Raw genomic sequence first — 21523 nt, 5'->3', positions numbered from 1 at the left:
TTTGGTACGTGCCATCTTCTCATTGGAGCGCACCTATAAAAAATATTAACAATAATTTTTCGATAAAAAATAATGACCAAAATACCCCTTGAAGCTTTCAAGGGTATTTTGGTTATTTTATTTTATTGAAAATATATTTTATTTTATATTTTTTCGTTAGTGCGAGTTTAATATAGGAATGGACGGCCAAAATTTGGTGTCAAAACAATTTATAGAAAAAAAATTTAAAATAAAACAATGTAGATTTGTGACATTGTGATTGGTGCAATCTTATCCCTCCATTAAAAAATAGATGGTTGGATAAAGGGAACATAGAACTTCTATGTTGTAAGGGGAACATAGAAAGCTTTCTCTTAAAAATTTGTGTCAAACAAATTTCTCTCATATGGTTTTTGAAAATGATTGTATTATCTTACTATAAAACGGTTGTATGAAATCATTCCCCATTAAAAAAAAATGTAGATGTAGCACCAAGAGTTAATAAGATAAAAAATAGTAGACATAGGTGGGGTGTGATATAAACTCGATAAAACACATGCTTGGTTAATAAGATAAAAAATAGTAGGCTTAGGTAGGGTGTGATATAAACTCGATAAAACGCATGTTAAGAGGCGGAGTCCGTTTAAGTGAATTGAAAGACTAAAAACAACATGGAATAGGCCCAAAAGTCACAAAAGATTTGGAAAACTAAACGTAGCACTTAACAGAATAGAATGGCGGACTATGATTCGACGAAGACGACGGCACTAAGATCACCCAGCCTGGTGATGGCGGAGCTCCGTTTCCACCTCCGAACTTCAGAGAATTAGTGAGGAACGAACTCCTTTTCGCCCTCTCTCTTTCTCTCATCAGAGTCACGAGTGAGAAAGTCCTTTTCGCCATCTCTCTCTCTTTCTCTCTTCAGGCCAGCAATGGGCAGCACAGAGGACAAGGTCTACGATTCCTCGTCTCCATCGCATCCCCTTCTCTCACCAGCCCCACCACCCCCACCGCCATTACTAGAAGATAATGGCACAATCGATTCATCATCAAACACTTTCTTTACCATCGCCTACAACCATGGGCCAAGGCAATTCAAAGATCTCCCCTTCCTCATCCTCTTCCTCCTCCTCCTCCTCTCCACCTTCGCTTTTGGCATCTTCTGCATTGCTCATCACAACCCAAACTTCTCTTCTCTCTCATCCTTTTCCTATGACTCCAACACCTCCTCCTGCGTCGAATCCTCGACCGGTCTCCGCCTCTTTCTGCCGCCAGCCATTGAATCTCACGCAGGTGACCTCAAAAATGGCTTATCTCACTCCTTCACCGTTAAATCTCAGTTGGGTGGTCTCAATTATGGCTTCTCTCTCTTACGCACCATCAAACCTCCGTTGGGTTTTCTCGATAATGGCTGGCTCTCTCTAAACTCTCGCATTCTCGGAAGCCCTCTCCTCAAGGATTTGATTTGGACCTTAGTAATCACATTCTTTCTAAGCATACCTCTCGTATTGGGTCTTCTATGGGTCCTCAAGAATTACACCTGGCAAATTGTCTATGCATCTCTCCCTTTCTTCATCCTAATCCCCATCTTCTTCAATGTCTTCTGGTTTGTTGCCTGCACGCTCGGTGATAGCTGTCGAGAATCATTTCCCCTCTTTTACCGAATCCTCGTCCTTGTATTCATCTTCCTCATAATTGGTGTCATTGCTTGGATAATCTATGCAAATTGGCATCGCATTGAGCTAACTATAAGGATCATAGGAACCGCTTCAGATGCTCTAGGTCAGAACATGGGTTTGTTTGTTGTTCTTCCTAGCTTGACCCTCTTTCTCTTTGTGTATTATGTGCCCGTCATTTTCTTCTTGGTTTATGCTCGTTTAAATGGGAAAATTGTCATGAAGGAGGAAACGGATGGGTATTCTTGTGCTTGGAAGCAGGATAGTTGGGTCCCTTGGTACTTTGCGCTTGCTATAGTTACAGCAATTTGGTCTACCGTGGTCATGGTTGAGGCCCAAGTTTATGTGATCTCTGGGACTGCGGCCCAGTGGTACTTTGCAAAGGAAGAAGGTTCAGCTCCACATCGGAGTATAAGGAGTTCTCTCAGGTGTGGTTCATCATGTAACTTTTTATCATTATTTGCTTCAATTTCTGTTGGAATGCTTCTTAGTTTGCTTTATAGTTTCTCTTATTAGATTCTCCTGCATTTTGTAACGCTTTACAACCAATCTCTTTGGGCATTTGTATTCCATGAAAAACACACACAAGCATATGATAGATTGCCCTTCAGTTCGTGCAAAAACATCTCATTTAAATGGGACAAAATGGTGAAAGACAAATACCTGTCCATGGAGAGATAAATATACCATAAACCTCACTCACAACATCAAAGTTGGCTACCTTTGCTTGGCCATACATGGCCTGGTAACACCAACTCAAGTGATTCCCAATCAATGTCAGATAGATTAGTCCCTGAAACTTTCTGAAATCTTATGAATTTCTAAGAGCTACACGCTTCAACCAAGAGGTGGATGTTGCTCTAGAGGAGCATCTCTGGGTGATCTTGCGTGGGATTACTGGTCAATATGATAGTTTGGCCTAGAGAGCAGATCCTCTCCTTGCAATATAAATTTTATACTCAATTTTGAATCCCCAAACCCATCTGCCCCAGCCTGCTCCCCACACTACAAACACAACACACAAACACCAAAAATGGAAAGTTAAGAATTAGTGTCAAATATGGTTTACATTAAATTAATTGAACTATATTTCTAATGAGAACAGCATAGCAACATGGTTATTTGGAAATAGCAATATTTCCTTCACAGCTTTAGGATGTAAAGTTCGTGTAATATTTCAGTCATAGCAGAAACTGTGTATAGGTTTCTAGTGTGTGGGCAAGCAGAAAGTAAATTACTGGTCTGGCCCCTTGCTCCTTCTCTTCATGTTTTCTTTTCTCGAATGTAGAGGGGTTGGGGTTTCAAAGGTTTATCTATATAAGTTGGGCAAATGTAAAACCACCATGGTTGTGCACTTTTTTGACATATTCTATTTGATGTAGATGTCCTCCAACTTGTAGATGACAAATTATAACCATATGTACAATTGATCAAGTATTTTCCAAGGTAGTTGTGCTAAGGTTGATAAAGTAAATGATAGAACTTTCAGAAAACAATTGATAAGATAGAGTAACAAATGTATAAAGAATGATTGTAATGCCCATGTATAGGTTGTCATCTAACTATTTCCAACCTAATATATTACGGAATTTTTATTGCCAAAGGAGTTTGAAGAGCAAAAATGATACTGGTTGTATGGTTGGTATATACTGCAAATAGATAAGCTTTGTGCTTAGCATTTCCTAGTACTCCTCCAAAGAAGATCTTCAAGGTGTGAAGTTACATTTTCATTATTGTGTTAGGATTTTCTTTGATGGCCCTTGATCAACATTAGAAAAGATATCTATTGTTTTTGGTAATTTACGCACATAACCATTTTTCAATTCTTTTATTTTATACCTAAAATGCCCCTACTAGGGATTTGTTAGATCTGTAGCACTTTCTAGTGCTACAGATTTAACAAGTCCATAGTGGTTGATGCTGCTACGGACTTGTAGCGGTGGAGCTATGATACAAGCACCAGTTTGAAGCTTCTTGGAATCAAGGAGGCACTGAAATGGTGCTTGAATCACGACAGACGTTTTTGGTCTATAGTGGTGTCAATCGCTATGGATCTGTTAGATCTATAGCACGGTCCTTAGATCTATAGTGCTTGTCTGCTAACTGATCCATAACTGGGGCATTTTAAGTATAGAACACACAAGGAATAGTAGATATGTGCGTAAATTACAAAAAATTATTTGTTTTTATAATTTCAAAAAATTAGAGGGATATTAGCGATGATTTCCTTTCATTTATATGTTCTAATTTATTTTTGGTTGGTTGAAACCCAAAAGCAATCAATGGGTTTGCTCTTTGGTACGGGTGTGATGTAAATGCAGACTAGAAACAATGCTCCAATTTTAATTTCGTAAGCCCTATAACATTTAAGCAAGGAAACTTAGTGGATATGTTGAAAGCAATATATGCAAGAGACAAATTTTATGGTTACTATTTTAAACCCCAAATCATAAACAGGTCAACACATTAAAAATAACAAAAGAAAAATCAAAATCAGAAACACTATATTGCTGGACACTAATTCAAACATGCCAATGAGGGAGAGAGAGATAGAGAGAGGGAGGGAAAGATGGACAGAGAAGAATGAGAGAGAGAGAGTAGTTTGAGAGTCCAATTGACCCCACACACCTCTCATATCTTTTTTATATTAATGAACTATAAAAACGGGAAATAGTGCCCATACAAACTGAAAATAGGACATATAGGTCCTAATAACTTGAATGAGAGAGAAATAATAATAAAAAAGCGACTTCTAACACTCTCCCTCAAGCTGGAGCATAAATGTCACCCATGCCCAGCTTGGAAAAACTCGTTTGGAACATATTACAACCAAGGGCTTTTGTTAAGATGTCTGCCAATTGATCCTTAGATTTCACTTACAGATTAAACACTTGCTTAGTAGTAACCTTCTTCCAAATAATGTGACAATCTACTTCAATATGCTTGGTTCTATCATGAAACACTAGATTGCTAGCTCTATAGATTGTGGCTTTATTATCGGTATACATCTTCATAAGCTCAGCAATAGTAAACCCTGTGTCCTACATTAGTGTAATCATCCGCATCAATTCAAATGTAGTATGTTGCATTGTTTTATACTCAACATCTACACTAGATCTGGCCCCAACATTTTGTTTTGTACTTCTCTATATAACTAGATTTCCACAATAAATGTATAATAGCTTGTGATAGACTGCCTGCCAGATGGAGAACCTGCCCAATAAGCATTTGAGTAACTCTTAATGGGAAAATGACTGTTTGTCTTGTAAATCTGACCTCGACCTAAAGCTTCCTTCAAATACCTCAAAATTTTATGAACAACATCACAGGGAGGAATCCTGAGAGAGTGCATAAACTGGCTCATGACATTCTTGCAAAAGCAATATCAAGCCTAGTGGTGGTCAGATAAATCAGCCTTCCTACCAGTCTTCTATACCTTCCTGGATCCTTAAACAACTCCCCATTATCAGCCTATAATTTTTTTTTTTGAATCCATAGGAGTAACTTTGGTTTAGCACCGAACCTGCTATTTTTTGTCAATAAATCACTCTCGTACTTTCTTTGAGACAAGCTAATGCCGTGCTTTGATTTGGCTACCTCAGTTCCTATAAAATATCTTAGCTGGTCCAAGTCCTCTGTCTGAACTTATTGTTTTAGATGTCTCTCCAAAATGGCTGATTCCTTCTTGATCATTGAATATAATGACAATATCATCAACATAAACAACTAAGACATTTCCCGGAGTCCTATTTCCAAATAAACATTAAATGATCTGCATAGATGTGTCGAAGTCCATATGCCACATCAATTTCACTAAATTTCTCAAACTAGGCATATGGGGATTGCTTCAGACTGTAAATGGCTTTTTCCAACTTACATGACCTGTCTAACTCCCTTTAAGCAATAAATCAAAGTGGTTGCTCCATATACATCTTTTCTTGTAAATCATCGCAGAGGAAGGCATTCTTGACTTTAAACCTCCTTATTGACCAGCCCTTGTTTGCAGCTACAAATATGACCTCTCCAATTGAATTAAGTTTAGTAACAAGAGCAAAAGTTTCAGAGTTATCAATGCCAAAGGTTTGGGTGTATCCTTTGGCAACCAATCTGGTATTAAATCTCTCGGCGGTGCCATTAGGCTGTTTTTTTATACATAAACCCAACGACAGCTAACAGTCCTTTTTTCAACTTGTAACTTAGTTACGTCCTAGTGAGTGCATATATTTTCTCTTCTGTTGTTTTCTTTCATCCAGTATGAGAAATTGCTTTTTGAAAATACTTAGGGATAGAAATAGATGAAAGACCTAAAGCAAAACTTTGAACTTTGATAGGCTGGAGACAAATTTTTATAGGTAAGAAAATGAGTAATGGAGTGCTGAGTAGAAGACCTTATACCTTTATGGATAATGATACTTATATTATCATCTCCAAAAACAAAATATGAGTTAGAAGCGGGAAGTGGATTTGTAGGCGAAGATGATGACTGTGTGACTGAGTTGGTGGAGGGTGTCCATCCTACACAGTCCTCATGGAAACTTTTACGGGCTGCTCCTTAGGGACATTATAATACGTAGAAGTAATAGGGTTGGGAGGTCTAGGTGATTGTGTTGAAAAAAAAAGTATCAAGATCAATAGGAAGTGGAATTATGGAAGATGAGGACTCTGTGACTTCTGCTAGGGCAGGATAAAATAAATTTGCAATCAAGCATATGACCCTCTTTTGAAAAATATGGAGTAGATTCTTAAAAAAGGTAACATTATCACAAATAATTTTTTTTCGTATACTAGGAGGATAGCAACGATAACCTTTCTGGAAGCATGAACACCCCCAAAAACCCACACTTGACATCTCAAGGATCTAACTTATCATTACTAGTACCTAATACATGAACAATGCAAACACACCCAAACACTTGAAGAGGAATAACAAACAGTGGAGTATCAGGAAAGAGAATATATTGGTGTTTTTCTATTCAAAACATAAGGGAGCATATGATTAATTAAATAACATGAGGTTAGCAAGGCAACTTCTGGAACATGCATATTAATTAATAGAGTGCAGGTTACTTCAAGTAAATATTAAACTTTTCTTTCTACAACCCTATTTTGTTAAGAACTATGCACACAAGAAGTTTGATGTAAAATTCCATTTTGAGCAAAATAATTTCGAAATTCTATAGAAAGATGTGCTTTGCTACTTTAGAGCACAATTACTCAGCAAAACACTCTTCCGTTGAATTGTGTGTAGCTTTCCCTACTTATAGTCACAACCATGAATATCTCGTGCGACAACTGTTTAAGGGATTTTCAATATCTGCCTCATAAGCTTTGGATCTTGAAAATTTTCCCAATTTCGGACCCATAGATTTACAGAAGACAAAATCTAAAATTAAACCCCGTATCTAGGCTCAGAAGCCATGTCAAATGAAGCCCTCGAGGAACAACCTATACTTATAACCTACATTATAGATAGTAGGAGACTAATCCAACGAACGATCGTAGTTCCTGCACCTTGTGTGGCGTTTCCCAGTTTACCATGGCTTGTACGCAGAGGATTGAATAAAGAAGGAAGAAGAAGCATGTAAGATTGAATGAAGAGGAAAGCCGGTAAGAAGAAGAGGTCTTTCCTTCCCTTCGGTCAGTAAGTCAAGCTATCATTCAAGTCAATAAGTCAAGATATCATTCCTTCAGTTAGTCATTCATTCCCTCCTTCGGGAATGACTCATAACACTTTAGACCTGTTCACATACAATTTAGACGTCTCACAAGATAAAAAGACAGATTGAAAATGGCTAACGGGCTTGAGACTGACTAAACAACAAGGAAAGAAGATTTTAGATGCATAACTTCTATCCCTCCATATCGATTAATTTGTTTCTGTACATTATCTCTTCAATACATTAACAACATGTCAGGAGCTAGATTTGAACTTGTGACACGAGGGAAGGCGGTGAGCCAAGGATCAATGGATTTGGTGAAGATCAAAGTGCCTCAAAATCCACTTGGTGAACCTTGCCAAAGTCCAAGAATAGCTACATTTAAGAGAAATAAAAATATTCGTATGAAGAGATCCTCAACCCTATGATCCTTAGATTTGGAAGGAATGAGAGGGCCCACATCAAAAGGTAGTTGAATCTACATAGCAGTGTTTCAAAAAACGCAGGGCGGTGAGCCAGGGGGTTTCAGGCTGCTTAGCGCCTAGGCGAATGCCCAAAACCTGAGCGACCCAGTAGAAAGAAAAATTGTTTTAAGGGTCAGATTTTGTGTAAATAATTTCAAAATACATATCGAGGCATATTTTATCCATAATCCAAGATAACACATCAATTCATTGTCAAGAAAATGATAGAAAATAAGTAATAACAGTAAAACACATAAAAGTTAGGGACTTAAATATCTATAGCCTACAAGTCCACATAGCACGTGCACTCCTCCATACTCCATAAGTCCATATCCAATTATCCGTAGTCCACACTCTACACGTAGTTAAAACTTAAAATTTACAAACCAAAGTTACCAAACCAGTGAACTACAATACACAACCAAGAGGAGGAAAACAAAAATGAAAGAAATATAGACTTGAAGACTCAAAAAACTCTTCAATCATCAGTCGTCACTCATCATAAAAAAAAGCAGGGTTAGTTGCATTTGCATCATATGTATTGGAGTCGAAGCCATCATCATCGGAATCACCTCCCTCCTCGACATAATGGTCATCCTCCTCTGTCTCTTTTAAATCTGCCTCTGCTTCCTCCTCTTTCTCCACCCTCGTCCTCTGGGAAGATCTAGCGGCCCTAGAAGGGTTGGCTGATGTCCCTAAGGCCTCTATGACCATATCCCATGTCAATCTTTCATGCCCCTCGACCTCATCATCATCATCAACCAACCACTCCATAGCATTATCCATATTTTTAGATCTGAGGTGGTCTCTCTTATCTCTCTTAGCAAACCTATCCTTTAAGTATCTATTATGCTTGACATAGACTAGGTCATTGAGTCTCTTTGATTCAAGCCTGTTCCTTTTCGTCGTATGAATCTAACAAAATCAAATGGAACTAATTAATATAAATAATTAAATATATAATAATAATAATAATACAAAAATACAAATTTACAACTGATATAAGTAAGTAACTAATAACTACTAAACTACTAAATTACTAATACAAATTAGTAAACTATAATTTGTAAACAAATAAAGTAAACTAAATTACTATCTTTAAAGTACTCCAATTCCACTCACAGCCGGACGAAGTAGTGGTTAGGCTCAAGATCCAAATGGCCAACTTTTTTAAATTTGGAATACTACACCCATGTTGGCTTCACCAATTGGCTGCAAATTGATTTTGAATTACAATTGTTAATTATATATGAAATATTAAAATATAGAATAATAGAACTATAGATTATGGAAAACAAACTACAAACATGAAATGAAACCTGAACTTGATGAACTTAAGAATATTATTACTTGGATCAATTTTGGTCCTTTGCCTCATCGCCATTGGACTCCTAAAAGATTTTAATCCGCACTTGTAACTTATCAACTCATTAGCACATATAATATCTTGGATATCCAGATTAGGGACTATTACATCTACACACTATTAAATCCAGTCATAATTTTGTCATTTGTGTGTATATCCCTATCAATATAAAATAAAGCTGGGTTTAAAAAATTCCAGCTGCATGCAATGGCCAATGTAGCTGCCTATCCCACTTCTCATCAATAATATTCTAAACAGGCTCATAGCGGCTCACATCATCATGTAAATTTTGGGCTATCTCTCTCTTGCATTTCTCCATAGCCTCATATATGTAGCCCATAGGGGGCTTGTCACTATCAACCATGTGAAGGACTTTGACAAGAGGAAAAAATACCTTAAGAGCACCCTTTAACCTTCTCCAAAAAGCCTTAGAAAGGATAATATCTCTCACCTTCTTCCTAACCTGATCTTTGGACCACTTACATGCTCTCCACTCATTTGAGGTAAACATCTGCGTCAACTGGACTCTCCTCGAATGTATGTTATCTAGGCATAAGTACTAAGTGGCAAATCTCGTGACCCCAGGCCTCACAATCTCTTTCTTCTTTGTAAATCTACACGTCGTGCTGAGGGTGCGGGTATGGCTATACATGAAAGTCGTAACTGACTTTGCCTTCTTCACTGCACTTGAAATATCGCTCAAACCGCTAAGAGCCTCAAGCATGAGGTCTATACAGTGTGCTGCGCATGGTGTTTAAAAGATTCTAGAGTGAGCTATGCACAACAAATTAGCAACGACAAAATTAGGAGCAACATTATCTATGACAACTTGTATAACATGTTGCTTCCCAACCTCCTTGACTCCCTTCTCCATCACTTGGAATATGTAAGCATCATGGCTATAATCAGAGGCGTCAATAGACCTCAAAAAAACAATCCCTAAAGGACAATTCACCAGCTAATTCATCTGCTTCGTCTCTTCCTATCAATCCAAGTATCTGTCATAACAAAAACCCCACTCTGAGCCCATGCCTCCATCCAAACATCAACAATCTCCCTCGTGATAATCACCTCTTTTTTCAAAAGAGGCTTTGAAAGGGTTGCGGGTTTCATCCTAGGCCCAAATTGGCCAATCGCCTCTACTAAGGTGTAAAAGCTGCTTAGGGGACAGGTATTGAAAGGAATGCTTGCCTCTAACAATATACTGTGCAACTCTATCTCTCTCGTCCTTCTTGATTCTATTTTCAATAGTTGTTTTCTTATTTGTTTTCTCTCCTGCAACCTCAGGGTTTGACCGAGGAAAAACAATCTATAGGCCTTCTAACCTGAAACCTCTTATGCCCCCCAACCCCAAAACTAAGTACAACTCCCTTTCCCTTTCCCCTAATCTGGTATTGTTTTACCTCTTGACACCCTTCCCTATCCTGATCACTATCATCATCAAAATTGACCCGAACCCCAGACCTCATCTCTGTTATGGATGCCTCTCTCATCTTTTTCCGTTTTTACAGTACTTATAAATTTTTTTATCTCCTCTCTAATAGCATCAGGAAATTTTGGGTAACATTCCCCCTTGATACTGGAAAGATGTTTCTTAAACTGATTTATGTCCCTATTTGTATCGTTTTCGCAATTATTGCGTCTTATGTAATTTTTATCCAAAGGATTTGGGTTATAACCATATTTCTAACCCGGATCACCGCTTCAATTAGATCCCGAAAAAGGCATCTCAAAATAATACAAACAATCTAAAAAGTAAATTTTTTTACTAACTTTGATTCCTCGATCTCCAAACTTCCATCTCTAAGATGTTTTTTAAGGTCTAAATCTTCTAAAAAACCCTCTAATAGACTTATAAAACTTCTAAATATACATCTAGTCTCAATGGCTGATGTTTAGATCGATTTTTTGTAACTTTGAGAACCCTTCGATCCTATGGAAATAAAAAAAAAACTAGTTTTTTGGGGGTTTTCTCTCTCTAAAATAGGCTCTAAGGGGGTGTAGGTTTCAAATGAACCTAAAACCTACCCTTATCCCCCTTTTTGATTCGAAAAAGACAAAAAAATATGCTTCAATGAGAGGCATTTCCGCCCCTGGGCTGGGCGTAGGCTCTGGGCAGCCGTTTAGGGCTAGGCGGGTTCCCTAAGGCCTAAGTGGCCGCTCAGGGGCAGACCGCCTAAGCCTTGGTGAGGCACCCAAACCCTCTAGAGCGCCTAGGGGTGAGGCTGCCTAGGCACGCCAGAGGGCTTGGGTGCCTCGCCTAGGGCGGTCCGCCTTTTAGAACACTGCTACATAGTGAAAAGTGGGATCCCCATCCACACATTCAATCCTTTTATGCCCACCCGCCTAATGTTGGCTTCAATTTTTCTTTTACAAAAATTGAAGATTTAGTCATGATTAGAAATAGATTTTTTTTATCTTCATCCATGGATCCCTTAGGCATGCATCCAATTGGAAGGACGAATCCAGCTAAAACTAAAAACATATATGCTTCGCAATTCTATAATCTAAACAATTTTTTATTCTTTTTATTTATTTATTAGTATTTCCCTTTGGATACAAATCATGGGAATGTATATTTTTTCCTCAATTGTATTCTTTGCGTTAGGAGCCCTGTTATTGCAAGAGCCTTCTACCAGTAAGGTGCGTCTTAAATTGAGCAAGGAAAGCCTTTGCAAGTCCCAGGAAATTTGGTCCGTTTGGTTCAGCCATTATTGAAAGGAGCTTTTGGTGCAAGAACAATGCTCGTTATCTTCATCCTATTTGACTTACTTCCTTTCTAGGGTAAAGAATGAGTCCTATTCGCATCCTATGTGTCCCACCAGCCCTTGAAGTTGTGGTATCTCCACCCCTTATGGATGGATCAATCAATCGTTTATCCCTTCTTTTCCCCACTCGACCTTGTTGATCCTGCCTGTGCTGGTCCTAGCAGAGGGAGGGGCAAGGAGTGGTCCACACTGGGAAGGAAGGATAGGGGTAGGGGGCGAAACAAGATGCTAGTCCGGGCCGGGACTAAAAAGAATTTGACAACATATTGATTTATGTCTTCATTGAATGAAATATTTTCCAAGTAGGTAAAGGGAGCTCAAATTCTGTGAGTGAATAGATGCTGCTTGGATATGCGTGGCTGCATCGAGATCAAGCATGGGCATAGGTTAGTCCCGCACGACACCGGCTGTACACTAAAAAATGTTTTGATATATAGTCCCTCTACCCACATCTCTATGTGCCCACAGCACTTCCATATATGGTGACAGATGGGCTTACTGTGTTCCATCAATAGTTCCTAACCTATGCTGAGTTTGGCAGACCGTGCTCCTCTCCGGTGAACTCATGTGGTTCCAACGCACCCAGAGACCGGAGGCGAATCTGTTCATGGTCAGTAGGACCAACACCATCTGAAGGTGGGTGGCCCGCCCCACCTAGAACAGTCATGTTTGACTAGGTTTACACACATTCACTCACGTAGCTGTCACTCCTTTGCTTACCCTAACCCCAAGGATGTCGTATTTTGAAATCTTTTCTACTAGGTAATCTGTTATCCTTATGCATGAAGATAATAAATTTGGTTGTTGTGGTCGGACTCTATTATGGATTTCTTACCACATCTCTATAGGGCCCTCTTATCTCTTCCTTCTCTGAGCTCGGGTTATGGAAGAAGGAACCAAGAAGGAGGTATCAGCAACAACTGGTTTTATTATGGGACAGTTCATGGTTTCATCGCTGTTAAGAAAATACTCAACCAATGCCAGTGCCATCGCCAGGGAACAGTGCCTCTGTTCACGCCTAATGCCTGAAAATGCCGAGGCAGCCCAGCCTTAGTTTAACAAAGTATTCTATCCGTACTATGATACTGCATAAGTAGTTTTTGTTTAGTAAATGATTGTTCCTATATTGGATAATTGAGCTAGATTCGCCTATTCACCAAGAGGGATCCTCCCTTTTTAAGTTTGAGTTCTAGCTTGAGAGGATGGTTACTTAAAAACTGCCAGATCAAGCAGGAAGTTTTTCACCATGATGGTGTGGCATGTGAGTTTGATGTCCGCGATCGAATGGCTTCGGCCAACTCAGTAACTGGTAAATAGCCTCCTAGAGCTTATATATCTAAGCTTAAGAAGTAGAGCACCTAGGCCAACAGAAAGCTGTTGATATCCCTCATTGACAGCGGGCGGGTTGATAGAACTGATAACTCTTTCATGAGTAGCTCTTTAAAGCTCTCAAGGTGTGAGCCATGAGTTCTCACTGTGGTCCTGAATGCTGAGTTGAGCTGTTGCATCACACCCCTCTGTATGTACACGGGTCATCATTTGTAGGGGGCTTGCTGCCACTGGCTTGCTCATCACTTGCCCTGCTATGCGCACGAGCAACTCGCTCCTTAGGGGTTGCTACCACTGGCTTTGCTTGTTGCTATGTGGGATAGATTGAACGATCTAGGATGATCAAACCTTGGAGCACCCTCTTTAAAACCAGAATTAAATGAATGTCATTGACTTCGGGCACATCTTGATGCTGCCCCAGTACATGTTTTGGTGCTGTTGTATGTGATGCTAAGTTTGTCGTTTAGTGGTTCCTTTGGATGCCGCTTTAGAACCCCATTGAGGTGTGGGTTTGCAAAAATTGTTGCTGTTTTGTGAGTGGGATGAAAACTCAAATACCAGTTTTTCATCCCACTTTCAAGGTGCCACATTTTGTTTGAATTCAAAGCACAGGTTATCCAAAACTTATCTCAGCCAAAACTAGGGGAATCTTGGTTCTTTTACACAGACATATACAAAGTTACTGTAATTGAGTAAAGTTAGAAGAACATTACAGGAAGGTTCTTCTCTTACTACGTCCACCAAACTGCTGTGTTTAGGGAGATGCACACGCATATAAAGGGGGCTGTTCAGCAAGGCAGCAGCTCTCTGCAACCTTTGCTGTGCTTTGTAAGGCAAACAACAGGAAATCAATTGGAAATAATGGGTGATTCAACTAGTTGGCTTCATTTGGTTTCATTTCTTCTACTTTCTGATTGTTACATCGTTTCCTCAATTACTTGAGCTTGAAAAGAACTTTTAAGTTTTATCTAAGGTAAAATATAATCTGATTGTGGAGCTTGATTATTGCTATCAACTGCGTTGATATTTTACATTTGTATCCTAAAAGTAACATTTGGTGGGGCAGAAAAATCTTATGTCAGCCCAAGTTGATTGCTAGGTTTTATCATAATGAGCCCTACTTGTGTGATAACCCACCATCCATAAATATAGAGGTTGTATTTAGTGATGGACTGATGGTTGTACATCCAACTTATTATATTCTGATTGTTGATTGAACATTATAAATTAGTATTCATAGCTCTTCATGTTCAAAGACTGATGGGTTCTCCATGCATATCATGACATTTCAGAAACGCATTTGGTCCCTCCTTTGGCACTGTTTGCTTTTCTGGGATGATTATTGCGATCGTGCGCATTGTGCGTGCTGCCGTGGACAGTGTACAAAGTGAAGAAAGTACGGGTATCGTGAACCTTGTACTCAAATATTGTGTAGATTTCTTCTTGACAGCTGTTGATTTCCTCAACAAATTCACTATCAACTTTGCTGCCATAACTGGTGAAAGCTACTGCACTTCTTCCAAGATGACATACGAGTTATTGAGGCGTAATCTTCTTTCAGCTGTCTTTGTGGAGACTGTTTCAACCCGTATACTGATTGGGATTGTGTTCGTCCTCTCGGCAATATATGCGATTGTGGTGAGTGGCTTGTTCATATGCTTCTGTCTATATATGCCTGATGGCTTTAGGAGGTTTTTGCCTTTTGATAGTTTTTTTTTTGAGAAGGTAATTACCTTTTGATAGTTGACTTAGGAAGTTTCAATGGACTGGAAATACACACTTTTGTCTTTTTATATTTGGTTTTTTCCATTTCCCTTTTCCTTTTTTGTGTTTCCAGCTCCTCTCTCTCTCTCTCTCTCTCTCTCCATATATATATATATATATATATATATATACATATATATATATATATAGAAAAGATCCTGTCACCCCCCCAATGGCGTACCGTTACAGTAACCACCAACGGTTCAGATTGAATCTGGGCCGATTTGACGATCCTGGATGTCCGGTAGTATTTGAATTTTAATTTTTTTTCTACAAAAATGATCTGAAATTTGGAGCATGTGTACATAAAAAATATGTGAATCTTCGATAAAAAAAATATTTTACATGAAAAAAATGACCAAAATACCCCTATAAACTTTCGGGGGTGTTTTGGTCAATTTGTTTTTGTATATTTTTTTTTATATTTTTATTAGATGTGCCCTGATGAGACACTTAAAATTTTAAATGATTTGGATTTATAGAAAAAAAGTTAAAATTCAAACACGAAAAGAGGTCGTGACCGTCAGATCGGCCTAGATTCAATCTGGGCCATTGGCGTTTACTGTAGCACTCAACTAGTGAGTGTACTGAATCTACTCCCATATATATATATATATATGGAAAAATATCCTGTGCGCCGAGGTGCGTACTGCTGTAGTAAGCGCCCATGGCCCAGATTCAATTTGGGCCATTCAGTGGACGATCTGACGATCACAGATGTCCGGTAGTGTTTGAATTTTAATTTTTTTTTCTAAAAATCCAAATCACTTGAAATTTTAGGCGTGAGTTTTTCAAAAATAGGCGAATCTACGAAAAATATCAAAAAACAAATTTACGTGAAATAAATTGACCCAAATACCCCCAAAAAGTTTCGGCGGTATTTTGGTCTATTTTTTTGGGAATTATTTTTTTAATATTTTTATTAGGTGTGCATTGATGAGAAGAACACACACTTAAGATTTCAAATGATTTGGATTTGTAGAAAAAAAAATGAAAATTCAAACACGAAATACGGTCGTGATCGTCAAATCGGCCACATAATGGCTTAGAATCAATCTGAGCGTACGACAGTGACTCCCTATATATATATATATATATATATATATATATATATATATGGCTTTTGTTAGGCTACACCACTTGGTGGTGTATACCTTTAAAGTCCTCAACATAGTTTGGGCAGTCAGACACCCTTATCCCATAGTGCAGTAACTTTTTGTTTAGGGGTATTTTAAGTAATTAGTCAAGGGTAAAGTAGAAATTCTTAATAGAAACAAAAACATTTGTTAACAATAGTGAACAATGATATCACTGACATGGTGTGGCACATCACCCACAAGATGCATGAATTGTTTTTTAACTACTAACATGATGCTACTATTTTCTTATAGAAATATCCATTCTACACTTCTAAATGACAAAAAATGCACCTACTTGAAAAATTTCGTATTACAATTCAAGGATGTATCTACATGTCCAAAAATGTTGAGGACTTTAAGGGTTTTTCTTAAGCTACACCTCTTGGTGGTGTATACCCGTAACATGTAGATACCCTCGAATTGTAATACGAAAATTTTCAAGTAGGGGTTAGAAGGGTAGAATGGATATTTCTATAAGAAAATAGTTACATTCTATTAGTAATTAAAAAATAATTAATGCATCTTGAGGGTGATGTCATTGTTCACTATTGTTAATAAATGTTTTTGTTTCTATTAGAAATTTCTATTTTACCTTTTACTAATTACTTAAAATACCCCTAAAAAAAAAATTACTACAATATAGGATAAGGGTATCTAAGTGTGTAAAAATGTCAAGGATTTTAAGAGTATATACCATCAAGTGGTGTAACCTAATAAAACCCTATATATATATATATATATATATATATATATATATATATATATATATATTACAAGACCATTTATCTCTGGGACAAAAAGTCACAATCACCTCTAGCCGTCAAATATAAAAGTGATAGTCCATGGCAGTCATAAAGTTAGAATTTTTTTTTTTTGGTGAACTTTTGTATATTTTTTAACCTTGAGGTTGGTCAATGACAACCTTCTAGCTTTCTGATTTTACATCGAATGGCTATGGTTGATTGTGTCCACCTTGTAACAAAGATATCCCTATATATACAAATATGCAGAAGGGTTTTATTAAGCGGAGCCCACACTTATTGTGTGGGCCCTAATGTCTGCAACATCCGATATTTGATCAATCCTGCCCAAACCCCCTTTTGAAAATCATGCAAAATCTGCCCCTTTCAATAAAATTGGATGGTGATATATCATGGGGTACTTTCTGTATGAAAACAGGTGTGCGCAATCCTAAGGGCTGTTAGTGCACTCGGGGGAGGAGCCTACTTTGTAGCAGTGCTTGCAGGGGTGGTTCTTTTCGTGGTTCTCGGATACTTTGTTCATGTTCTTGACGATGTTATTGATGCAGTTTATGTATGTTACGCCATAGACAGAGACAAGGGGGAGGTGTGCAAACAAGATGTCCATGAGGTGTATGTGATGCTTCCCATTAGCAGGCATGAAAGACCAACTTTTGCACCAGAGCTCCCTTGAATGCCTGATCTGAAATGTTTCGTCTTTTTAACTCCTCTTCTGAGAAGGCACCAAGGAGGGCGTTTGGCCCATGTACATAGCGAATTGGACTTGTTCCTATTGTCATTTGTACTCTCTCTTGTCATTTGTACTCTCTCTTGGTGCCTTCGGGTTGTAGTTTGTAAAGCTTATGGTTGTTGGTTAATAAATTGGGTTTGTTTTCTTGCATTCTTTATGAGAAACTGGTCTTTATGAGAAACTGGTTCTTTTGGTAGATACTGGTTGTCTGTATATGAGGAACCCATGATGGATGGGAAGGCTAACATTGATTATGTAATATTTAATGTTCTTATTCATTTTGGAAGTCAGGGGGGAGGTGGTGAATCCGGCGAAAGCATTGCTAATTTTAATTTATGGTCTAACATTGTAGGTTTTGTGACCTTATATTTCATGGAACTTCGGTCTTTCATTGCCTGATTGAGCTTTGTTATGTCACCGGTGTAGGAAAATTCGGACAGGAATGGTTAACCGGACATGGGTTTGAAAGCAGTTAGATTGGAATCGGCTTAATTGGGCAATTATTCGGACCGGTTTGGTCCGGTAGATTTCTTTTTTTTTTTTAAATGGGTCATAAACCCAAAAAAAATAAAAAATTCAAAAAATATAGATTAATTGTATACTATTTTATTATGGGTGCGGTTTGTATGGAGCCTAGGCTCTAAACAATCAAATTAGAGCCTACCTTCAAATAGTGTCGAGAAATGTGGTTTCACTTATGGAAATCTTTGTGATAGCCTTAAAATATATTTTCATATTTATTTATAAAGTTTAAAGTTTCAAAAATAGTGTAGATTAACAGATCTATGAAAACTTGAAAATCTTGAAAATTGACGGTCCAAAAATATGCTACAAAGTACACTATTTTCAAAACTTAAAATCTATTTTTTTCTCATGTCTATGCATCTAAATTGGACATTTGAAGTAAATTTTCTTTGAATTTGAATTAACAATGCACCTGTGTCAGTGTAGTTATTTAGTGGAATTGCATTACTTACCCTAAGTTACAAAATGTAATCTAAAGTCTATGTATAATAATCATGAGCCTCAAGAAAGTGGTACCTAGAGATGAATATTTAACATGCCATGAACTAAAATAAATAAAGATAATAAATTAAAGTTTCTTCATTCAGATTGAGAACATTACGATCATGTCAATAACAATACAAGCAAGACAATTTTGTTACAATGTCTACAAGAATATAACGGTACACAATTGCAGATTAATGCATCGAAGTATATGAACAAATATACTTTCTAACATTTAAAATAAAAAGTTCAACAACCGCATTGCAAAATAAATCTGATTAATAAAAAAAAAAATACTACCATAATGTTAGATTAAGTCATTAAAGACAAAAAAAAATACATGCCGTAAGTTTAGATTTTATAGCACTAAAACAAAATTGGAGATAAATTTAAAAAATCTGAGTTCTTTCCAATAAAAACTGTAAATTAATGAGCTAAAATTGAAGATAATTCTTTTGAATTTAAAAAATACTTTTTGGGGTGGGGGATTTATCCTACTACTAGTACCCAAAAACCTGGGCTAACCTAAACCAGAAGAGATTCCGTTCTAACTAGCCGGTTCTGGTTAGAACAGGTTGTTTTTTCTTACATTGATCTAGACTCATTTCGAGGGGAAAACCTTCCTTTGTCTATAAGTTAGGGTCTTGTTTTGATGAGAATTTAAAAAGAAATTATATATAGATAGAAATATTGTAAATAGAGCCATTGTGACCCCCATAAAAGGGGTAGTTCTCCATCCAAGCGCTACTTTACCATATTCCGAATTCAACGGTTTCAATAAATTATGGGCCAGTTTTTTGAAACATAGAAAACAAGAGAAAACGATCTATTTACTAGTTTCCATGTTTTTATCTGATTAGGAATGGGAACAGCGGGGAAAGGTGTAGCCCTAGATTTTTTTGTATTTCCATGCTTTTTCCAAATTTTGTGAAAAACTACCTTTCTCTCGGAAAGGGTGGAAATGTGAAGCCCCATCCGTATTTTATTTCTCCGACCTCATGATGTCTCCTCCTCAATTTCTCTTTACCCAAGTTCTAGCTCTAGTTTTCTATAGTTTTCCCATTTAGGTTACCGCGTTGTCAGCTTCCAACCATGAGTTTTCTACTTCTATTTTTTTTCTTAAGCCTAGTTATTGAGAGTTTCTCCAGAAAAAAAAAAAAAGCTTTCTCAATTACCAAAAAGGCAATATTTTTTTTTTTAATGAAATATAGAAACGACCTGGTATTTTTTCAAACAAATAAAAGAAAGAGCCTCGACACATTTGTAAAGAAAGTATTATTATCTAAGATGATCAAGATAGGTTATCAAATGAGAGATGCGGTGCGAGGTGATTGGAGGGGTCTATTGTGCTAAGTGGCTTGATGATGTGAGTGCATTACTTCTGATATAGGCAATGAATACAAAAAATTTAAAAATTATACTAATTTATCAATATAAAAATTAAAAATGCTTATAAATGATAGTAGACATTTCATTTTAGTATTTTTCGTAATATTTTATTGTCTGAATTGCCAATAAAGGTTAAAATAGAAAATTTTTGTCTTTATTATTCAATATAATTAATTCATCATTATCATCATCATCAAAGTCTTTTTTCAACTATTTAGAGTCGGCTACATGAATCCTAGTCTACTATTCTACTCTATCAAGGGCCATACCCTCAGTGAGGCCACAAGTTCTTATATTTTTTCTCACTACTTTCAACTATGTCCTTTTAGACCTATCACTTATATTTTTTTAGCCTTCTATTTGAACTAACTCGTACCTCCTAACAAGTGTTGTATTAAGTATATGCTGCACATGGCCAACCAATCTAAATTACTTTCTCTCATCTTGTTGACTATTGGAACCACAACTAAGTTATCTCAAATGTATTCATTTCGAATTCTATCTTTTTTTATCTTGCCACTCATCCATCTCAACATCCTCATCTCAACTATACTCATCCAATTAGGTATGTTGTTCTTGACCGCTTAACATTCTGCGTAATAATTAATATGTAAAATACTATGATCTAATGATCCAATTCATTGGTTAAATTTTATAGTACATAAAAGAATGTGTCAATATGGGAAGCACCTAAATAAGAAAACAAGAGTACCATAAGATTATTTAAAAAAAAGCAAAACACAAAGTACTTCTCGTTATGTTCTTATTCAAATTTGAAACCCTAGTTAACTTGGTAATATCCTTCGAATGATGCTGAATGAAATCAATTAAAGGTACAAGGCAAAAATTTAGGCTTAATTTTTTTAAAAAAAGAAACTTTGTTTTTTGAACCTCAGCCAAAAGAGGGCTCGCCACCACCCCTAGCAGAGCCATACGACTGATGCAGCTGCATAGTTCGTTATGTGGCTGGCATTTGAAAATAAGGTTAAGGTGAAAGGTTATATAAGGTTACAATCTTATTTCTAACGTTTATTTTATTTGGACGGTATGGATTTGAGAATATCTTACAAAAATATGTATCTTTTTTATATTGTATTAAAAGATATGTAAAAAATCATGTTATTTTCTAGCAATTTGTAGGATTTCATGCTGCTTAGTATTTACTTTTATTTCCTATTTTTACGTCCTAAATGCTTCTTTTCTTTCTTTCTTGACTTATTTCTCGTGTTTTTTTTTGGTGCAGTTTTTTGTTCATACTCTTCATATGTTGCGATAAATTAGAACATTTTTACCATCAAATAACATTCCATCCATCTGTTCATGAACACCACTTGTGTGCCATCCATAAAGTATGCCTGCATATAAACGATTGAGAAATGAACTTTTGAATCTTAAATGATATCTATCTAAAGAAAGGAAAAAGAGAGAAAAATACCTTCCAGCTTATAGCATTGTATAGAAAATCGACTTGGCCAAGATATTTGGCCTAGCTG

General features: G+C 37.0%; 1 protein-coding gene across 1 annotated transcript; it reads left to right on the top strand.

Annotated features, from left to right (window-relative positions):
- Nucleotides 1–713: 713 nt before the first annotated feature.
- LOC18436467 (Plasma-membrane choline transporter family protein) lies at nucleotides 714–17919 on the top strand. The gene is made up of 3 exons (XM_006846486.4): nucleotides 714–2083; nucleotides 14532–14877; nucleotides 17322–17919. The coding sequence occupies exons 1-3, from the start codon at nucleotides 912–914 to the stop codon at nucleotides 17574–17576; spliced, it is 1773 nt and encodes a 590-aa protein (XP_006846549.1). The 5' UTR covers nucleotides 714–911; the 3' UTR covers nucleotides 17577–17919.
- Nucleotides 17920–21523: the final 3604 nt, after the last annotated feature.

The sequence above is a fragment of the Amborella trichopoda genome, chromosome 9 (assembly GCF_054954075.1).
Source record: "Amborella trichopoda isolate Santa Cruz 75 chromosome 9, AtrichopodaSantaCruz75HAP2 v2.0, whole genome shotgun sequence".
In the NCBI taxonomy this organism is placed as follows: Eukaryota; Viridiplantae; Streptophyta; class Magnoliopsida; order Amborellales; family Amborellaceae; genus Amborella; species Amborella trichopoda.
The sequence above is the reverse complement of the archived record's forward strand: the minus strand, read 5'-3'. Positions and strand labels throughout refer to the sequence as shown.